The 21,617-nt window shown below is 49.0% G+C and overlaps 7 protein-coding genes across 7 annotated transcripts; 1 reads left to right on the forward strand and 6 right to left on the reverse strand.

Moving 5' to 3' along the window:
* Positions 1 to 3,222: 3,222 nt before the first annotated feature.
* Positions 3,223 to 4,409, reverse strand: ACHE_40716A (uncharacterized protein; the record flags this gene model as incomplete). Its single annotated transcript, XM_043278946.1, has 3 exons — positions 3,223 to 3,576; positions 3,642 to 3,960; positions 4,024 to 4,409. 3 exons carry the CDS (start codon positions 4,407 to 4,409, stop codon positions 3,223 to 3,225), a joined length of 1,059 nt encoding a protein of 352 aa, XP_043136674.1.
* Positions 4,410 to 8,013: 3,604 nt separating this feature from the next.
* ACHE_40717A (Zn(II)2Cys6 transcription factor domain-containing protein) lies at positions 8,014 to 10,548 on the reverse strand (the record flags this gene model as incomplete). The annotated part of the gene is made up of 2 exons (XM_043278947.1): positions 8,014 to 8,220; positions 8,278 to 10,548. 2 exons carry the CDS (start codon positions 10,546 to 10,548, stop codon positions 8,014 to 8,016), a joined length of 2,478 nt encoding a protein of 825 aa, XP_043136675.1.
* Positions 10,549 to 10,888: 340 nt separating this feature from the next.
* Positions 10,889 to 12,364, reverse strand: ACHE_40718A (flavin monoamine oxidase family protein; the record flags this gene model as incomplete). Its single annotated transcript, XM_043278948.1, has 1 exon — positions 10,889 to 12,364. The coding sequence occupies one exon, from the start codon at positions 12,362 to 12,364 to the stop codon at positions 10,889 to 10,891; it is 1,476 nt and encodes a 491-aa protein (XP_043136676.1).
* Positions 12,365 to 12,825: 461 nt separating this feature from the next.
* On the reverse strand, positions 12,826 to 14,181 carry ACHE_40719A (saccharopine dehydrogenase family protein; the record flags this gene model as incomplete). Its single annotated transcript, XM_043278949.1, has 1 exon — positions 12,826 to 14,181. The coding sequence occupies one exon, from the start codon at positions 14,179 to 14,181 to the stop codon at positions 12,826 to 12,828; it is 1,356 nt and encodes a 451-aa protein (XP_043136677.1).
* Positions 14,182 to 15,722: 1,541 nt separating this feature from the next.
* On the reverse strand, positions 15,723 to 16,097 carry ACHE_40720A (uncharacterized protein; the record flags this gene model as incomplete). Its single annotated transcript, XM_043278950.1, has 1 exon — positions 15,723 to 16,097. One exon carries the CDS (start codon positions 16,095 to 16,097, stop codon positions 15,723 to 15,725), a length of 375 nt encoding a protein of 124 aa, XP_043136678.1.
* A 507-nt stretch (positions 16,098 to 16,604) lies between these two features.
* On the reverse strand, positions 16,605 to 18,359 carry ACHE_40721A (putative C6 transcription factor; the record flags this gene model as incomplete). The annotated part of the gene is made up of 1 exon (XM_043278951.1): positions 16,605 to 18,359. The coding sequence occupies one exon, from the start codon at positions 18,357 to 18,359 to the stop codon at positions 16,605 to 16,607; it is 1,755 nt and encodes a 584-aa protein (XP_043136679.1).
* Positions 18,360 to 20,238: 1,879 nt separating this feature from the next.
* Positions 20,239 to 20,931, forward strand: ACHE_40722S (GNAT family N-acetyltransferase; the record flags this gene model as incomplete). Its single annotated transcript, XM_043278952.1, has 1 exon — positions 20,239 to 20,931. One exon carries the CDS (start codon positions 20,239 to 20,241, stop codon positions 20,929 to 20,931), a length of 693 nt encoding a protein of 230 aa, XP_043136680.1.
* Positions 20,932 to 21,617: the final 686 nt, after the last annotated feature.

A 21,617-nucleotide genomic window follows, 5' to 3' on the forward strand; every position in this document is an offset into this window, starting at 1 on the left:
TTTAGGAAGGCATCCCAATCAGCTTCCTGCCACTTCATCTTTAGCCTCTCTGGAGTTTTCTGCACAGATATATCCAATTCTGTGAGCCGACGGGGGATAATGACTTTTTCCGAAATTTCTTGGGATAGATCCTAGTTCACAATGTTATTCTTACATACCTCTCCATACCATATGGATAATGCTTCTGACATACATAGTAACATCCATCTCTCTCACTAGTCTTCCCTTCTTTGTTTCCGACTAGACAGATCACCAAGGCTTGTACTTCAACTGCTAGTAGTTGTATATTCAGCGACTATGTCTACAGCCAAGACCGAACCACCAAAAACTTATACCGGTCGATGTCTCTGCAAAGGCGTCGGCTTCACAGTGGCGGGCCGACCAACAGCAGTGTATTGCTGTTATTGCAATGACTGTGCGCTTGGTGCAGGCGGGCCTTGCCAAATTGTGAATTATACACATCTTCTTTCCCTTATTGGCCCTAAATTGAGTTCTTATGAATTCAGACTGCAGCATACCCATCTCCCAAATTTATACTCCACAATCCTGACGTCCTTCTTGCAACCTACACTATTGATAATACATTGAGTGGACATCCTAAAAAGAAATGCTTCTGCAAAAAGGTGTGGATGTACCATATATACAATCCCATGGAGCAATAAGGTGCAGAGTATCGTTATAAGACCGGCCCTCGTACCAAAAGGGTAGGTGTGACTTTCCCATATTTTAATGGAAATTCACTAGCTAATTTGGATAGGTTGGAGATCTTTCAGCCAATGATCGAGTGCTTCGCGAAACAGCGCCCTAGCTACTTCTCCATGTGTGAGGAAACTGTTGAATATAACACAGAGTGAAAAGATAATTACACTCCTATCTGAATTGCGTTCTGTTGAAAGAGTAGTCAATGAAATTTGAGCCGGAGAATGTTCAAGCAGTGAAAATGTTATTATCACCAATTTTTTTTGCAAACGCCAGGACACTGATCAAGCTACACCTGAAGAAGGTTCTCACTTAAATTTGCCCTATTGGATGTCTCCGATATGTGTACAATATGATATTTTCTCCACTTTGATGTTGCTTTCATTATAGTTCTTACGGTATGCATGCACAAATTCATATACCAAATGCTAACTTCCGGGGATCTTAACCCAGGAATCTCAGGATTGTCCAGCTTGTAGGCTCGCATTTTCACGAGGGGCTGTCCAATGGGACTTTGAACCTGATTCATAACCGAGTCCATATTGATGCTTCAGCTTTCGTCTGCTGAATTCTCCTAATTGAGTCCAGAGTCCTCACGGAGGGTGAACTTCATGGCTTCAAGATCAGGCCAAATTGGTTTTTATTCTGAAATTTTGAAGAAATCAATAATTTTTTATAACTTTAGATAGAAAAGTTAAGAACCCAGAAGCAACGGTCTGGGATAGAAATATGCTATGTTGGCAAAGGGGACACTAACAGAGACCTCATTAATAATACAGAGTCCTGGCATGAAAAGAGTTCAATACCTGTGATAAAGCAGGTCTGCAACGGAAACCAAGCACTAAACATGGCACCTCCTGCCGACAGGTCCTACGCAGGGCTGATTATACACCCCCTCCTCGGGCGGGCGACACTCCAAAGTTCAACATTATCACTGAACCACTGCCACTTCCTTATTCTCCGGTCTCTGTCTTGGCCAAAACCTGCACTATATGTTAGCTACAGGGATAACAACGCAAACAGAAACAACTTAGTCTTGTATGGTATTCCATGCAACCATGCAATAGGCGAGGTTACGGTTCTAGGAAATGGCGTGGACGATTTTTTTGCTGTCCTGTGAGCCACTAAAATACAGTTCGACGTTATCACCGACACGGTATATCCATTCGAGAAGGCAGACGAGGCAATCGAGCATATTTGGAAAAGCAATTAGGGAAGTTAGTAATTCGCGATTCGTCTTTAAGCCGCGATGAACTTGAGGCTATAGCAAAATTCCTTGTTTGAGAAAAGGATGCCTGGGCATTTACATATACTCAGTAGACAGTGAAATATTCATCATAGATCCAAATTTTCTATAGTAACGCTTTGCATTTTTGAACTCTTGTATAGTACAGATCCTTGATTTTTTTTTTCTTTTTCATTTAATTACCGGTACAAGAATAGGGAAACATTGTGTCAGGGTGCAGGGTCGGGTACGTATGTATATTAGGAATTGACGAATAGGATAAGCTACGGGTCAGGCTACCTACAAGTTCATAGACAAGACGCAGCTCGAAGAGCTGCAACAGGATCGGTATCAGACACAGATAGATATCTCGTGTGGGTCGCGTGAACATAACGGGCTGGCACCGTGACACTGGTTCGTGAGACAAGCCTAGCGCTGGCAGAGGTTCTACTGGAGGCCCAACAGTTGAGATATACTACCTGGTTGCTCAGCTTACCAGAGGACCACCCAGCCAAGAAGATCCTTCCAGTAAGCTTTTGAGAGGTTGACCAGCATGCCCAGCCTGGGGAGCAGACCCCAGGGAACCGACAATGGGCTGAGAGAAGCAACCAAGGCCCATGATCCTTGGGACAACACCTCACTTGACAATCAGCCAATATCCTACCAGCAGATCCATCCGAGGGCTTTGAAAGCACAATACAGAAACCAGTAGCTAGTTCCCAGGCCGAATAGGAGTGCTACCAGGTCCAGAGACCCTAGCAGCTGCGCAATCCCTTTTTCCTGGACTGGCAATCTGGCCAGATGGATCAAGGTTGGAGAATTGCAAGTGCGGAGAAAGACTCACATGGCAAGAACCAGGAGGATCTTGGAAGACCCAGGGTTTCACATTGAGCAAGGGACATGAGGTCTTTGATACAGAGCTTCTTGGTGTGACGGCCTGGTCACGTTGGCTCGTGAGGTGCAGTTGTTTGCTTTGTTGATAACTACGGCATTATCTCCCTTCTCCCTTCCTCATGTCGATTATTCTCGTCGATAGCTACGTAGGTAGAACGCGTGAGTTGGAAGTTCCATCATCCTAGCCGAGCTCGCGGCAGCCTCTGGCAACATGAAAGGATCCTTGATTGGATATTTGTCAAAACGAGCGAAAGCCTGGAAAAAAGTAAAAAAAGATATTTTTTTTTTTCTTTAAGAAAGAGGAGGAAGAAAAAGCTCAATTTCTAAAAAGCATTAAAATTCATTCCCGATACTCAACATTGGGTGGCTATGTCTGATAAGAAATTAAGCAGTACAAACAATCTCTAATTCTCCACCTCAAGCAGCTCCTCGAGCATAGACTCCAAGAACTCCTTCTGCTCGGTGAGAAAATTCCTAATTTCAGGAAGATTAAACGGACGCTTTGCGACCTGGCGACGTCGTTCTTCTTTCAACATGATTCTAATACGCTCCTCAAGCAGCTCCAGTCTGTACCCTGTGTACTGTGTGTAAAGGAGTTCCAGATCACTAATACCCCGCACACTAGCCAAGACAGTCTCATCCTTCATTGTAGGAGACCTGGGCCGGAAGCAAGCGGCCATGCTGATTCGCTCGCGGCCACCGAGGGCCTTGAGGGCCTGGTGCTCGATGTATCGTCCTTGCAGCATCATAGCAGTTCCCTATTCGAGTGGTTAACCAAGTCTGCCCATTCTATTTTCAGAACATGATGCCATGGGAGACATACCATTCTTGGTCCGCGAATCTTGATGACATCTCCATTGGGTTTCCGGAGTGCGGTCTCTCCGCCAACCATGCCAGTGCAATCCGAGAGCATCATCACACACACGAAGGGGAAGCTGTCATAGTGCCAAGCAAAAGCGGACGTTCCATCATCATCAGCGCCATTCTGATTTTGTATAGCAGTAGTGCTCCCATCATCAAATGAGACGTTGACATGTGCGATGTCAGTGTCCATGTGAGGGACGAGGTCAACACCCGCAACCTCAGAGAGTCTGGCAACAACCTCGGGATGACTCCAAGCAGTGTAGGTAAACGGAGCCCGTCTATTTCAAACGGAGTTTAGCATCAGCAAAGGTAAATACATAACAGGAATTGACTCAACTCACGCAGGGCCCATGCCTCGGATCATATTTTTGGCAAAGGTCGAGGTGTACTGGCAGTCCCTAAGGGACTCTTCGCTAAAGACTTCTGCTCTTATCTGCCTGATGGCATTTTCAGTGAATAGGGGAAATGGCTCAGAGGCCGCGTTCGGTGAGATACCCTGGTTCTCAAGACCAATCTCCTCCATCGTGTAGATCCGCTTAGGATATTTGTAATTGTAATCCAGGTGCTTGCTAGGGTCAAAGGACTCCTTGGTCACCTTCCGTGCCTCGTCGATCATAGATTGAGGAATCTGGGTACTTGGACGTGTGGCCTTTTTGGTCGCAGGTCCCACAACCTTTGGTGGTGCCTTTGGTGGTGCCGCAGGCGAATCAATTGCTACCGGGGCCATTTTACGATATAAAACACACCGAAATATTCTTTCTCAGGAGATAATTGGATGCGATTCTTGCTGATGCTCGAACTTGTTGATGATGTTGCGACCTTCTCTGGTCGACCAACGCCAGATATTTATAACATTATCAAGAGGACAATAAGGACTATTTCACAGCCATGATGATCTACATAGATTCAACATCATTGAGGTCTCATGACCTTCAAGTATTCCGGATACGGTATTCATTTCTTTGAACTGCCTGATTTGTAGAATAATACCGACTACAAGACAGCTTTCATGGCGAGAGCGTTTTGAGACCCTGATTCCAATGGACGTTTCTACTGCAATCGTCCTTGTGACACACCATCGCATTAGCTCCACCTGATCATTTCCAGCATGGGAAGTCTACTCGATCCTTCGGGTATAATACCCGGTTTGTTGACAAGAGGAATGTGCTATCGCTATCTTACATCCGAAGAAACCGAAACGTCTGGACAAATCCTTATCGAGGTAGGGGTTGCAGAAGTGACAGAGCAGAACTTTGCCGTCCCCTTGGGCGATGTAAGCGTTATGGTTCTGACCGACTGGCCTCGAGTCTCAGGAATTTGGAAAGTTTTCAGATTATGTGGATCTACCATGGACGGCCAGTCTGGGGTAACCTGACATCCAATGACTGTTTGCTTAGATTCACAGGGCCAAGACCACTCCGCAAGCTGGATGCATGCTGATTCGCCCTGAAAATAGGAACGTGGCGATTCTGTCAGAGCGCTCTCACGAATCTTACCTCATTTGTGTTAGCGGTTAGGGTAAGATAGGGAAGCTTTGGCACCATCGGGAAGTGGTCAAATATGGTGGTGAACCACAGTTTATCCCTCTCCCACATACTATAATATCAGTAGCTGATAAGTGTCCCCGCTACCTGGGTATGGGGGACCGGCCCCGCAATGCACCCCCTTAGTAGAAAGGTGACCCAGATTCTCAGACAGCCAGGCTTTGCCATCGTGTCTGAAATGCGCAATCCCCGCCAGCACTCCCGATCTCTGCTTATCACTCAGGGTGTTGTCGTAGCTATATTCATTGTCATCGGCGTCGCCCTCCACTACTACTGCGGGTCCTATGTTTCATCGCCAGCGCTGGGCTCCGCCGACGGAACGTGAAGAAAATAAGCTATGGAATTGCATTGCCGGGGTTGATCGTTACTGCAACGATTGTCGCACATGTAAGAAGTCAGCAGTCTCAGCACCTTTAGAAACTGGCTAACTATTTCTCTCATTACAACAAATACAGATGCCGGCGAAATTCATCTTCCTGCACATCCTCCAAGGCTCCAGGCATCTAACCAGCAACTCCCCAACACACTGGATTGCCTGGCTCAGCTGTGCCCTGGGCATTGTGGTGATTGCATACATCACCGCCAGCGCGATTCCCGTCTTCGATTCCCTGGCCTCGCTGGTCGGCTCCCTGCTCGGGATGATGATGTGTTGCCAGCCGATGGGGTGCATATGGTTGTATGATAACTGGTGGAAAGGTAAGGATGCACAGAGGAGCAAATGGTAAGCTTGGCTTTCCATGATTTGCTGGAGTAGCTTTGTGGTGCTTGTGGGGAGTTTCCTGACGGTTTCGGGGACGTATAAATATGTGGTTGGATTATCGAGTCTTATAATGAGTCCGGGGACTCGGCTGCTTTCGCTTGCGCTGATAACTCGAATTCCGTGTAGACCGTACGGATTCATAGTGAGCAAGCATCAACCAGAAAGAAAACTTCAGGATAGATGAAAGGAAACTTAGCTAACAGTAGAAATCATTCATACTTTAGTCCAAGTTTGGTACATAGACTACATACTCACCTGTCAGTGGAGATAACAAGTACATACAAGTGAGACGAATCGAAGGGATCGTCCTTCCATAATGGGAGGCCAGATCCGAGTCAGACTGATAGCAAAAGGCAGTGTCACTGGCAACGCTGTCCTCGGATTGATCCGATGTATCCGATCCTTGTCGTTCACTACCCGATCCCTGTCGTTTACTATCCGATAAGATTAATCTTTACCGAGCTGTTTCTTGCAGATAGGCTGCGGCAGCATCCAAATCATCATATGATATCCAACTAACACATCCGAGTGATGAGACTTGAATGTCCAACAGTACATCAAAATTACAAATATGCCAAGACCCATGGCCTAGAGACTGCATAGATCATGCATTCTTCGCAGTTTTCGTGGAGTATTCAGTGTGTAACAACTGATTTCCTTGGAAATCAGTCTGGAAACTTGTCACGGTGTCACAACCCGGCTCCTCATGTATTGTACCTAGGGTTCTAGTTAGTTGTATTTCGAGACAGGACACTTACCCTAAGTGTCTTCCAATGTGCACGTATGCTCAAATGACCATCCAGGTCGTCGATGGGTATATCGCCCTCTCCAGGCCCCGTAAGACAATAGAATCAATAAGGTAGCAATTAGAGAAACAAGGCCAACTGAGTACTTGTACTCAGTTGTTGGTTAAGTGCGGACGAGTCAGAAACTAGAAAGGTAATCAATGCTGAATGACTTGAATTGATCACGAAGAACTAAGCTAAGTATATGAATGAGTGTCCTTATATATCCTCCTATCCTATTGAGCGGTAGCGGGGTTGGTATATTGGCTGGTAGAAGAATGGTATATGATATACCATCCGTATATCGTTTCGAACTATGTAAACCTGTTATAACCAATTGAAATCAGGTGATAATGTAGATTGATACGGAGTAATAAATACTTCGTATATGGATTGTACATAAGTTAGTACTCCGAGTACTCATAGGAGGTCTCTTAACTGATAATTGGCCTGATATTTCAGGACGGCGGCTCTGAAGATCTACAGTAACAAATTTTTTGTCAACCGTGGCCCCTTATCCGACGATGGGCTCGCATATCTTCTTTTTGTATCCACTTATCAGATTAGATATAAAAAGATAGGGGAGCTTGACTCGGCGGCGTTATTGTGGGTAGTCACTGAGGATGTCGCTCTTGCCGCCAGTCGGGGATAATGTAAAGCAATACCCACACCTTCACGCGCTGCACTCAAATGTACTCCGTTTGATCATGGTAGGCTCTGGGGTTTGGCACCTTTGGCATAATCGACATGACCAATCCAACAATAACCTCATGGCGAAATAAACTTACCAAAGCTGGCCATCATAGCCATTAACCTGAAACTGGCGTATCGCTTGGACTCTCCCAATTACTGGATTCAAATGGCATGAACCTGGGTCCCGGATCTTGGACATTATCGCTCAATTGGTCGGGCACCTTGCGTCTAGCATGGTCTCTTACCCTCCATCGACAAAGTACCTACTCTGGCGGTTAGCGATACATGCTATTGTCAATCATTGGTGCTCTGAACTCACGATGGCAGGATATTTAGTGCTATTTTGGTAGAAGGACCACTTTCTTGAATGGTGGCAGTCGAATGTGGCCAAAATGAGGAGCCTAAAGACTGGCAAGATGGATATATAAGGCCGACATGTCTGTCTTCCAGGACTCATTGAATCGCCTTTCAATCCTTTCATCAATTGAATATCAAGAAGCATTGTGCAAACGGTACACTTTACATTAACTTTCCACAGGTAAGAGCAAATTACGAAGGTGCTTTGAAACCATGACGGACTGTGCCCGGAAACATAACAAGAGCCTCTTCCAGCGCTTGGAGTCCTTGTAGGCAGCTATAAAGGCTATTCGTCAGCTCGGGCACGCCTTTCATCTCCACTTTGGCGACCAAGCGCTGAATTTCGTCTGCAAATGTCTTGGCAGCAAGCGTATAGGCTCTTATGACAAGGGCCGGTTGCTGTTGCAGGCAGGTCAGCTTCAGAGTTCCGCAGTAATAGACCATTCACTCTCTCACCGGATGGGCACTAATGTCTCGCACGTTTGCCTTCAAACCACATCCCTGTTGGGAGTCCGGGTTCGAGATTCCAACGTTTGTCGATGCTAGGTAGGCGATATGCATTGCGCTCATGAGCCGCTGTTCTTGGCGATACATCTTTGTATATCTGAAATCTGTGTGGATGCTGTCTTCGGCTGGCAGCCATGACTCCCCAGGGAGCTGTGCATCAAGTTCGCGGATAAGCTCATCAAATACAAGGATTGCCAGCTCGCCGTCGGTAGCGCAGAAGAGCACACTGCGCCGAAGCTCGGCCGGGGACCATTGGAGATTCATGATTGTGGAACGGTCAATCTGACCAAAAGTCAATCTCCATGAGCTGATGATCGTGGTCGTAGCGATGTAGTAGCGCTGGAACTCGGCATAACTGGCCAGGCCCGTCAACAGCCGTTGCGAGGCTAGCGTTAGCAGAGCCAGTGACCGCCACAGGAGCACGGCGATTGAGCCTGAATGATTGACAGCTTGATCCACGAGATCGTACGATACACCTTGCTGCCATAGGCCTGTTACCGTGTCCTGCTGAGCTCGAGCACGAGAGAGAATGGCATCTTCAAGTTCTTTCTCATGCCTCCTGGTTTGCATCTCATCCATGTTGCGCGGCTGCTCCGGGCCCCGCAAGGGTAATTTGTCGATTCTGACAGAGTCAATATCGAGACACGTCAGGCCCTTGCACTCGCGGGAAGTCACAATGGTGGCTGATTGGGAGATACAAAGTAACCACTCAATGGCACCAAGCAATTCTAAAACGTTTTGCTTCTCCTCGCACGGTAGCGCTTGCACCGGGCGAGATCCTGGCCTGCCAGTGCGGGGGTCTACCACACTAGAGAAAAAGAGAGGAACATCTGCTCCTCCGTAACTGCTCTGGAGATACAGACGGGCATTAACACCGAGTGTTCGAAGGCGCTGAGCCCCCTCACTGGCCGCGTAAGCGGCGTCTTCCGCAAACGCACTGCTCTGCTCCAGCCCCGTAGGCGGCAATATTGTCCCAAAAAGAAGGAGTGACAGCGCCAAGCGAAACGATCGGGTCGCTCCAATGTTCTGGAAGAGCATCTCTCTTGCCCTTTTCCATGTTACAATGGCGAGATCTTTGGCTCGCGAATGGGTCTCGCCCGTCTCTCCACAATCATATTTGTGAGTTGTGAATTGGGTCGCTGTGGCAATGGCAACCCATTTGTACGTTTCTGCAATGGCTTCATCTCGGAGATTCCTCTTTTGTTGGTCTTCCGGGTGTTGAAAGAGCGCATCGAGTACGGACACGGCGAGAAAAAGCTGGGGTGTTGGGGGCGTTGGCATCCACGGCGTCACATTCATGTCCCAGCATGTGGTGATCCTTGATCGGGCCCGGTCCAAGTATGGAGAAACAACCGTACTCTCGGTCAGGGGCGCCAGAGCGGTGATTCCTAGAGTGTAACAAGGGGGCATGCATCTCTGCGAAAGGCAAACTGCAAGAGGCATGTCAATGATATCAATATAGAGATACAATTGCTGTGACCATCGTTCTCTTGCCACCAATCCCTTTGCCAGGTCCCATTCGGCGCTGGGGGTCAATGATGCACTATGCACCCAGAGTCCATCGTCGTTCTGCCTTTGACGGAGGTTAGCATCACCACTGTCCCCTGTGCGCCGCGTCGTCAGAGAGCGAGAAGAGCTTCCTGGTCGCTTCTGGGCATGACGAGAAGAGCCATCCCTGCTGGCCAACCACGCCACGGTACATTCTGCATTGCGCACGGAGCACATGGTACACGGCATTGGAGGCTTGTTGCCATGTATGGCCACCCCCGGCGGAAGGTCGCATGCCCTTTTTGCCAGGCGACAGGGGTCACAAGAGCGGTATTGGCGACGTGCACGCCGCCCTATGCTGGGTTTCGGGAAGTCACAGACTGGCAAGAGGCTCCGGTTGGCATTGACGGCCGGTGCGACGGAAGATCGATCAGCAATCTGACCGGGTGGGTGAAAATGAGCGATGCCGTCAGAACCAACATTGGCCTCGCTGGCCGGCGGCTCCAGACTGTCCGACCATCCTGGGCCTTGATGGGTCGACTGCGGTAACCGTTGCGTGTCTCCACAAGGGCTACTGAAACTCATCAACTGGCCCTGCTCCGGACCCGGAGGGGCAAGGGGAGGCGGAAGCGAAGGTGGGAGCTCATCGGGCGAATTCAGCCTGCAGTAATCCTCGGGATCATTCGGCATCCGCAGGAATTGCAGGTAGTCGTGCGAGAGAGAAAATGCCATTTTGTGCTGTTGTTTCTGCTACTCCGAAGAAGCGGATCCGCCTGAATCCCGTGGAATTATCATCGGGGAGAGGCCGCCGAGGCCCACTACTTACTATTCATATTCAGAAGGAAAATGCGGGGAAAGGGACCATCCGCGGATCCGCGGACCTGCCATAGTTATCGCACACCGTCCTGCAAAAGATGCGGGTTGAGTTTTCAAGACGCCGTGATTTATTATCATTTACTGTTTCTACGACCAAGGATTAAACAGATAGGCTGGATAGAATATTCAGTTGGGATATTTCCAAGGTGACTGATTCACTAATGTAGCCAGCAATGCAAAGTAATTGTTGACGGATCTATCGAGGTCCTTTGGTCAATGATTTCGATAAATCCCGAGCGGCGATGGCACCACTGGCCAAGGCACCCTCGATTGACCCGGGCGCGGTGGCCGACAGGTCGCTGCCGGCAAATCGAATGTTGCCGTGGGCCTTACGGATCTCTGAAGCACTCCCCGTGAAGGTTCCTGGTCGGTGCATCATCCAGCCTCCCTTGGAGAACTCATCCGCCACCCAGTCATGGCAGGCGGTATCAACCACCTCGATGTCGGGAAGAAATTTGCGCAATGCCGCCTGGACGGCGGCACAGTCGTTCGGATTTATGGAGGCCGCGTCGGAGCACATGCACAGGACCAGGGTGTCGCCATCATGCCGTTTCTCAGTCCGGGCCGCGTTAATCGGCGACTTGCCGGCGGGAGATATGATCGAAAATGGTTCGATTTCCCCCTTGACCCTGATCCAGATCTTGTGCGCCAGCACTGGGTTCTTCCGGTCAATGATGGTGCGTGCTGCGGGGGTAAGCTCTGGGATGATCTTCACGTCGCTCAGCGTGTTGAGGGGAATCGCCAGGATAGCGGCGCGGGCTTGGATCTTCTCTCCTGCGCGCGTGGTGATGGTGACCCCAAATCCATCATCCTCTAAGGCGCTCACGGGGGTGGAAAGACGAAGCTCGGCGGTGGACTCGGCAAGGATCGCGTGGGCCAATTTCTTTGTGCCTCCGTGGATGGCCCAGTTGCCGGCCGTCTCAAAAAAAGCTTGAAAGTCGCCGAACGAGGTTGCCACCGCGTGTAGCAGCTGAGCAATCCCTTGCTCTTTATAGGAATGGACGACGCCCGACAGAGCCCCCTCCAGCAGGTCGCGCTCGTAGAGAGAGAGATTCAGCGAGTTAATACGATCCTCGATCGACTCCTTCTCGATGTCTGATTGGTGGAGAGCCGTGGGATCCATTGGGAGAGGGAAGCGAGCGCGGGCATCGCCAAACAGTCGGGCCAGCAGGGGGCCCACGGCGCCATAGAAGTCTTTGCTGGAGCCGCTGTGTACCTTACCATCGGCCAACCAGTAGGCTTTCCCGTCCTCCATGGGGGCCTGTACTGTTAATCCGTGGCGCTGCACCTCGTACCAGATGTTCGGCTGCGTCCAATGAATGTAGGCCCCTCCGAGTTCCAATTCTCCCCCGAAGCCCCTCTGTCGGTAGGTTCGTCCACCCACTCGATCGCGCGCTTCCAGTAGCATGACCGAATAGCCCTTCTGGGTGAGCTCTCGGGCAGCGACAAGTCCGGCCATGCCAGCTCCAATTACAGTCACGTCGAATTTTGGCGCCATTAGATTATTTGGATGGAATCGATGATTACACTGAATAGGAGCCGTATAAGGGTGATGCCCAGAGGCGGTGCCTGGCTCATACATATATAAGGGCAGTCGCAGCTGCCTGTGGCTAAAGCCGAAGCGAATCGAACTAGTTTGTCCATTCGCGCGGGTCCGCGGATCCGCGGACATGCGGACATTCTACGAAAGATGAAAGTCCGATGCCGCCCTGATGGTGGGTGACACTTAGGTTGATTCCACAGCTTGACTACATGGATGACTATGTATTATTGCTGTATGAAAGGGTGACCTAAGTGGTAGTGTACACGTCGAGCTGGTCGATGTAATATGCAGTAATTCAAAATGGATGGTATCCTGCCGAGACATATATACATATATAACTAGTTATATGCGCTTGAACAACACGAGAAAAAGATACTCCACGAGGTATAGCAGAAAGAATACCTAATGCCAAAAAGATTTAAGAATGATAGTAAACATAAGTTCAGTCTCATAGTGCATTGATTCTGTCTCTTTGAATACTCTCTATGCTCAAATGGATTAATGGACGGTAGCTAGCTACATTGTATGAACTGGGTCAGAAGTCATCAAGTACGCCATCACGCGATCAAATAACAATCAGACCTCGGCATCTAAACTGCCACCACCAGTTCATCACTCGGAGTGCCGAGACGTTCCAATGCGTGGTAGAATTTATCGGGTACAGCCCAGTCCTCGGGCGAATACACACCGCTGCGAGTGAGACCGTCATCAAGGGCAAGCAGCATGAAAGCGGCGGTCGCCGTCCCCGTCAATGTGCCCATGGTCCGCGACAGGAACGCTTTGTCGCCTGACTTAGCCGTCCGCTTCGTCACAGTGGCTGGATGGCCGTTGCGAAGACCTACAGCGCGGACGAGCAATCCGCCTTTGTTTTCCACCCTTTTACCTTGGACCAAGTTCACCAGGAAGCTCAGGACCTCGCCCGTCGTGCACTCTCCAGTCCAGATTGTCTCAATAATTCCATAGAGCGCGAACCGCCACGGACTGATCGAATGGCTCAGGTGTCTGATCAACTGGAAGAGCTCGTTTAGGGTAATGTCTCCGCCCTTGAATGTTGCTGACAACTCTGCGAATCCATTGCCCCATCCAAATGCCGACGGCTCCTCATTGGTCAGAGTAAACAGGAAATCAACCACCTCCTTCATTGAAAGTAGATTGCGGCGGACGGCCTGGCCGAGCCCGCGGGCGATACCATTGAAAGGGGCAGGGGCCAAGGCACCGGCGCAGCGGATGCGATGCGCTTGAGGGAAGAGACGGGGGAGGGTAACTGGTTCCGGATGAGCGGTCTCATGAAGAAGCAGCTCGCCATCGCCCTCCAGCATAGGCGCGTAAATGGTCTCAACCCAGGTTTCATTGACTGTCGGTCTTCCGTCGGCCCAGGTGAGACATGGGCCAGCGGCAATATGCATTAGATGCTCCAAGACGGCCCTTCCTGTCCCGCCGCGCTCGTCCCCAACCAGCCAGCAGATGTCGATAGTCCCCACGTTATCCAATTCCCGAACTGCGTCCATCACCATCACGTTAGACATACCGGGGGATGCACCGCAACCAATATAACATGGTACGCCCGCCTTCCTCGCACGCTCCTGGAGTCCCAACGCCGCCTGGGTGCTCTGCACATCATCGTCGAAGTCAAGGTACGGCACCTTGGCGTCAAGGCAGGCACTCAGCACGGGCTCAGAAGTACGCATATAGGGACCGGCGCCCAACACCACCAGGGCGGCACCTTGGACCACGTCATTCAGCGCGGCGCGATCGAATAAATCCAATTCCTTTGTCAATGCTCGTGCTGGGAGACTGGCCGCCAGAGACTCCAGGACGGACAGGTTGATATCAGCCAGAACGAGGGGAGCGTCGCTCGCGGCCGCAAAGCGCTCGACGGCCACTCGACACATCTCGCCGGCGGCGCCGATAAAGACGACGGGCTTTGCGGTCTTGAAAAATGCCATGTTAGTTTGTAGAATCGACGAGTTCAGAAGAAATGGGGTGATGGAAAATCGCTATACTCTTCAGAATGACCGGAGTTGCCGACTTTTTCTTTTATATCCTCATCCCAAACATGAAATTGACGGACCTGACAGTTTTGGATTTCTACAATTTCATCTGCATTTCTCCACATTATCGAATGCTCCTAGGCTGAGCCCCGGATCCGAGGGTCCGCGATCCCAAACCATGGATTATGCTTGTTTTTGTATGGAGCTTGATATACAGAGAGTTAGTGACGTTGGAAAGTGCATACTGCAGCTTCTCTCGGTATCCGCGGAGACCGAGACCGAAGACTCACCCTTCGTCCGATCGATATGCATGCGCATTTAAGTCGTGCGGAGCCGTGAAACCGCGGGGCCACTGCATAATTCCGAGGTCAAATATCGTAAGATTGTGCTTTACGATCTTCTGAGACCCAGGGTACCGCAAAAATATGACTTAAGCCTGCGCCTCTGGTGCTGATCCTGACGGCATAATTCCACACCTGTCACACCTTGTCGACAAATCATAGCGGACGGCCGATTGTCCAAAAGTCATCCCTTCTTCGAACCGAACTTGCAGATACCCCCAAGGACGTCGAATTTTACTCCTCTCTACCGTTTGCGGCGCTGTACCTGAACAGCCCCTTTTCGAGCCAGTACCATTCATCACCCGATATGAGACCGAAGGCACATCCAAAAAGTTCTTCAATAAAGTGATCAATACGGTGGATACAATCCCATGGTTGCTTGCCATGGTCCGCGCGGCAGACTCAAGGTCAGATCAGACTAGACGTGAGGATGCAGGCCCAAGCATGCCGACCAATCCTGCACACCCGGATTTCGTCGTTTTCGTGCAGCTGGGTTCCGACCTTAGTGGATTCCAGGATACTGTCCACGGCGGGGTCTTAGCTGCCTTGCTTGATAAAGCACTGGGTCTCTGTGCTGAAGCCACGGAGTTGGTCTCAAACAGCCATACGCGGCTGTATACTGCTGAGAAGCCTTCCTGCCAGAAGAGAAATCCCTGGAGTGTCCCACGGATGTATATATTATGTGCTGCGGTATATCCCGCCGCTCACTTTCTAATCCCCGTCTGCACAAGTTTCCATTGAAAAGGAAGGATTCTCTCCACCATCATCTGATCAGTCACCTTATGAACGCGCACGACGGAGTATGCTGCACCTGGGAAACTCGCAGCGAACTCCCTACCTTTATTGATATTGCTGAATTTTCAGCACACGCTGCCAGAATTCATCACTATGAGCTCCATATCAGGCTGGAATGTATTCCCAAGAGACGACAGCCGTCTCGGGATGAAACACCATCTTTCAGCAGCTCAAGCAGATTGTTAAGTTCGAGCTGATCAGGCACCGAGACTCCTGCTTCCTCCGTTGATATTGAAATAGGGAAGATTGGCCCACATTACAGTATCCAACAAGCCCATGGATCTTCGTGGCCAAGGGAACAGCAGTACGAAACCAGCAGTACGGGACATACAACATGCGGAATAACATATCAGGTTCTACCTAGGTAGCTATCGACGAGGATAATTGGCATGAGGAAGGAAAAAAGGAGGTAACGCCGTAGTTATCAACAAAGCAAACAACTGCACCTCGCGTGATAGCCAGCCAACGTTGATGAAAGTAGTGAAGATCGGCTGAATATTGAACCGATCTAGCGAGCTCCGGAAGGGTTACACCACACACGGCGATGAAATGATCATAGTTATTCAATGTCTCCGCAAGCCAGAAACTCTCCATGAAGTCCGACTCGTCGGAATTCTTGTCCCGAACATCGTTGATGACTGCGTGGCCGAGTTTGGTGCGGGAGAGTTTCTCGATGCTGGAGAACATGCACCAGACGGCATCTTGGAGGGATTTGTCGCCTGTTATGCGGTACATGATGAAGACGGATTCGATAGTTTCGGGTCTGTTCTTAGCTCCCTTTTAATCGCTCTAGAAGAGAGGGATGGGTGGCATAAGCAGAGGCCATGTTGACTCGCTTTAAGATAGAACTGCTTCGATATGAGAGAAAAAGAAGCTTGAGCGGGAAGGTGTTGGAAAGGGATCTTAGATACCCAAATCAAATAATAGAACGAATAGATTAAGCCAAATCAATAGGATGGTCGAGTTGATGAATGAATCAGTCAGTAATAGAGAAGTGACCAATGGTTGCCTGCCGCTCAGCATTCACTACTCTTACCCGTCGCCTAGGCCATTGAAAAGAGAGGAAATAATAAGATGAAATAAAAGACAAACACAGAGGAAGAAGGAAGAAGAGACAATGTAGCCCCTGCAAGCTCCTTCCAGATTTTCCATTGTGGAGCATACTCTCATGTAGGGTTTGTAACCACTCAATGCAAGACCGGGTAATTTCATATGAACAGGGTCCAAAAAGCACTCTCCTAACTAGCGATAGATCTCAAGAAAGTCCCAAGGATTATCCGCAATAAAGAATTTATCAAAGTCAAAAGTCTCAGAACTAGGCATATCAGCCACCATATCCCTGAGATACTCTGAATCTTCCATAGTGCTCTGTCGCCTCTGCCCCGGAACATTATCTGATTCAACGGAAGGAGCAAAATGCAAATTAAGAACGCTGCTGAGATGTCTCGCATCATGATCCTTTCTCTTCTGCTGCAGAAGAACAAGCAGACCAGCATTCCGGTAAGCTTCTCTCAACGTATCGGTATCATAGACGTCCGTTACATGCTTGAGGGTCTGCATGGCATCGCCCAGTAGCGATATAGACTCGGGACTATCTACTGCCAGCAGCGTGCAGACAATCTGGAACGGGACGTTGGCCACATGACTCCATGGGCAATTTGCATCCGCGAGTTCCCGCGCGGAGGCGAGAGCCTTCGTGATAAGAGCTAAAATCTGATTCATAAGATCCACCGAGACAGTCGAATGCAGTGCTCGTAGACGCCGGAAAATGCAAAGGATGAGGTTACATTGAGAAAGCACTGACGGCTGTTGCGTACGATTGTTTTCCATGATATTGGAGAGCATGGTTGTTAGCTGGTTGGAGTCCACGGGTTTGTGTGGATCTAAGCTCTCTGACAGGGGCAGGAGATTCAGCATTTCAGCTGTATAGTCTCCTTCTCGGCTCGCTGGTACATTATATGATGCTCCGTGGAGGATGATTCTTGATCTTCCTAAATCGAAAGATGTCCAAGTGTTGATGTATTGTACAAAGCCAACTAGCTTCCTTCGAATATTGTCATTGATATCCTGTGGCGGTTTTATCAAGACAGGCCTGGACGACGGGTCCAGATGCAATCCGGATGCTTCGATTAGGTGTAATAACGAACAGCTAGTCATCCAAGCAGCGTGAGGCGAGGCCGTCAGCCGCATGTAAGAGAGTCTGAGGGTCCATCCTGAGATCACCGTTGAAGAAGGTATCCCGAACAAGGAGCACTGCTCTAGAGCTGACCGGGCTGACTCAATCAGGTGTAGCTCCGCAGCTACTGCTTTCCTCTGAGAAAACAGATATCCCATGGCCGCTACACCACAGAGAACAACATCATATGGTTCAAAAGTCGACGACCGAAGCCACCTTGAATTCAGATGCTCAAAGCAGATATCCCGGTCAATGAAGCCATAGTAAGGATTTACCTTACCGAAGTAAATGTTCGCCAATGCCACCATCTCGTCCTGCGAAATGATATTCACAATAGGCAATGCGGAATAGCTACCGGGCAATTGACGGAAGCCAATGTTCCAAGCGAAGACTTGAGGTTCCGGGGCATTGATTGGATCAATCCTGAGACCTAACTCCCTCGCAAAGGCGGCCCCTGAGTTGGATTCAATGGATTGAGTAGCAGCCGCCATGCTTGCTGGCATGCTTGCTGGTGGCCCCTCTGCGGAATGCGTCGATGGTGTTGCGGCATCTAGTGTTGACGATCCTTGCTGCTGTTGCTGCTGCATCTGTGCTGCTGGTCTGATTGGTGCCGAGCCGCCCATAATGAAGTTTTTGTTTCTTTTCTTGCGTGAGCTCGCATCATAATAGCACGTGTATTGGAAGTCACTGCATGTTTCGCATGGTTGACGTCCGTTACATTTTCGCTTACGCTCCCTGCACGGTTCACAGGCAACCCTGGAGCGTCGCTGTCGTTTCAATGGGTTGGAATGCTCGATGTCTGAATTAACAGGCATCTCCATTTATATCACTGAGTAGTTCTGGTATTATCATCTTAGGAGGACAGCTCTCTGAGTCAACAGTACGCAATCGGATTTTCTTCTGATGCCTTTATGCCTGATTGGTCAGCGTATGTCACGTGCTTTTTTTTTTTTTGAACTATTCATCTATCCATTCCGTGCTCTGGAGTACCCTACTCGTTCGGAAGATGGTGATGCAATTATCTTAGATGACTCTATATACAATCTGAATAAGATTCTATGTCTCAGTGCTCCTCCAAAGCAATATCTGAGCAGATTTGGATTGGTATGGTCAACGAGACTATCGACGCAAATGGCATTTTACGACGGGTATTAAAAGAGACATCGACCCTTAGAGAGTACGTCCTTGATATCAGGCAGGAAAAGAACGTCGGAGTATATATCACGTTTTCGGGCAGTACGATCGGCAACGAGATGGATGCTTTATAACCAGCACTCTCTTTCTCGCCGGACGAGAACCACTTCTCCCAATGCACTGACATGATATCCCGAGACGGGAGTGAAATCTTTCGGCAAAATGAACGATGAGGAGGATAAAGATATCTCTGTTGAATTCGTTCGGGTAGATCTTCGTATGGTTCAATGCCGAAATGAGTCACGGCATTCAGCTTGCTCTGGATTTTCTTTGGCCTTGGTGGGGACTGATTGTGTTCCGCAGGAAGAAACTCCAGATCGATGGTCAGCATTGTTGGGGTGGGCTGCATGGGCTGGGAGTGAATTTGGCCGAGCCGAATAGCTTTCGGCTGGTTTGCCGTCACTGTGAGACGGCCCAGCTTTCGCCCGTTAAGCTCTTTAAAAACGATCTTCTTCGATAGCTCATAGGTTGTGCTGTCTCCAGGAACGAGTATTGGCGGCATCTCGGGCATGTTCGGGACGACGTGAATTCTGTGTGCTTCGTCGATGGAGGTAATTGGTAGGTTCGTCTTTGGGTTGGTTTCGGTGGCTTTGAATTGAACCGCATAGGCAATTGATGCCGTATCAGGCTCCAGACTGAGCGAGAAGCGATTTTGCTCCTTGGGGTGGAACTCCAGGCCAAGGCTCGGTGGTAAATGTAAATGATGGCATTTTACTTCGGCGTTTTCGCATGGATGCTGACATGCTTGTGGCAGCAACCCTGAAGGGACAACAAATAAGAACGGAAGTCGATATGTTCTTCCCGATTCTAAGACCATTCCTTCCGACAATAGCGGCTCGTCAACGGGCTGATTAAGTCGCATGAATTTCTGCGTGATGCAAGGACTGCCTGTTCGTCTCTCGATGTCCGGGTCCCATATCGTTGCTTTGGCGATTCCTAAACATACCCAGCACATTAACGACAACATTCACGGTTTTAATGCACCTAAGGGGATCATACCTTCAAAAGTAATTTGTACATCCCTCAATAGTACATCCCGGCATGGTTTGAAAAGTATCTCACCTTTTATCTGGTCATCTGTCCGGTAGATGTGTGGAAGCCCATTTTGAGAACTCGGAAGAGAGAACTCTACGTTAGACTTCGAGTACCTGTATGATGGCTTTAGATCGTGTAGTAATTTCCTCATCTTGGTAGATTGGCGAAATTCGATTGTTTCAGAAACTAAGCGAAAATATACAAAACTTTTCTAAAGGCCGACTAATTGCAGATATATCCAAATTGACTCATCTCGATATGTCAACGCTAAGATGATATTGTACATTGATCGGCCGTCTCTATACGCCCTTCAGCATACAGCGGATTTGAAAGACCGGATGTAGCGGATATGGTGGATATAATTCCCCTTGCCCTGGAAGGGACCCACATCTCTTGGATTCAAATTCCACGTTTTCCCTCACTTCCTCGTGCTTTCCCGACTTTATTTCTATTCTATAAAAATACATAATAATGGCATCAGATTACCAATATACCTACTTCCGGGTCTCCAAAACAAAGCACCTCCATACATCAGCCCGGCAATACAAGGAACTCCGTCTCCGGGCCTTGAAACTCTCACCTTCCTCATTTGGCTCCACATACGAAATCGAATCTACATTTCCCGACGAATATTGGATATCACGCGTAACAGCAGATGGAAGAGAAACATTTATCTGCGCCGCAACCGCATCTTCGGAATCCAATGCTTCAGACCCAAGCAGTCTTGAATGGGTCGCCCAAGTAACATTACTGGGCCCGCGGAGCAGGGAGCAATTCACGCTCCCTACAGTATCAAGACAGCCAGTTCCCGGTACAGACGAGCAGGAGGAGCGATGGCAGATGCTGGGATTGTATACGCTTACTTCGCATCGAGGCAAAGGTATCGCAACAAAACTTTGTCAAGAAGCTCTGGATTATATCCGCTCGTATCGATCTGAGCCGAAGAATGTCCGGTTCCGCCTCATGGTGAAGCCGGGAGCACAAGCTCCCTTAGGTTTTTATGAGCAGCTTGGGTTTACGGAGGTCGCGAATAGCACCCTTGCAGAGGCCATGATTGCGAATGGAGACGGGAGTTTCTTACCAGAAGACTACCCGGAGCAAGAGAAGTACATGGTTCGGAATAGTCATGTTATGATGCAGCTGTTTACCAGAGATGATAAATGAGAGACATATCGTTTTTAACAATTATTTTGGTTATGTATATAGAACATTATGAACAAAAGTTGCCATTCTCTCTCATTTTCTGCCTTTCTTCATCGGAGCTTAGTTTCTAGATCCTTAAATCTACACGCGGTATTTACATTTAGTACACGGAATTCCAGAGAGTAAACAATACTATAGGTATGTTTTAGAACGTATCCGACAGGAAACAACCAGAGCTTAGTATAGTAGGCCGTGCCTAGACGTCATCCACAGCGGCATAATGCGCAAAAGATCGATACTCGTTCCTGCTTGTATCGTTAACTACTACAATTGGCGCACTAATACAGAATGCAATACTCCTGATTACCAATCAGACTTTTGCTAGCCGATTATCTTCAGTCTCTGTCCCGCTAAATCCGCCATATCCGGTACACCCAATAAATCTGTTATATTCACGATGGTCAGACATAGTCACGGCCAGAATGGGCTTCCATGTTATGACTTTAGTTGAGACATCTAGCGACACTGTTTGTCGAGAAATTAAATCGACATATACATACATCCAATTGCCCCGGCTAGCAGGCTTACACGCTGAGCAACTCATTTGAGAAAGTATTCCCGAGAAACAGGCACGAAAGCGAAATACTCGGGACACCTTTGAAAATATTTGCAATCTCGGGAAATTCAAGAAACCGGAAGCCATCATG

Source organism: Aspergillus chevalieri, chromosome 4 (genome assembly GCF_016861735.1).
Source record: "Aspergillus chevalieri M1 DNA, chromosome 4, nearly complete sequence".
In the NCBI taxonomy this organism is placed as follows: Eukaryota; Fungi; Ascomycota; class Eurotiomycetes; order Eurotiales; family Aspergillaceae; genus Aspergillus; species Aspergillus chevalieri.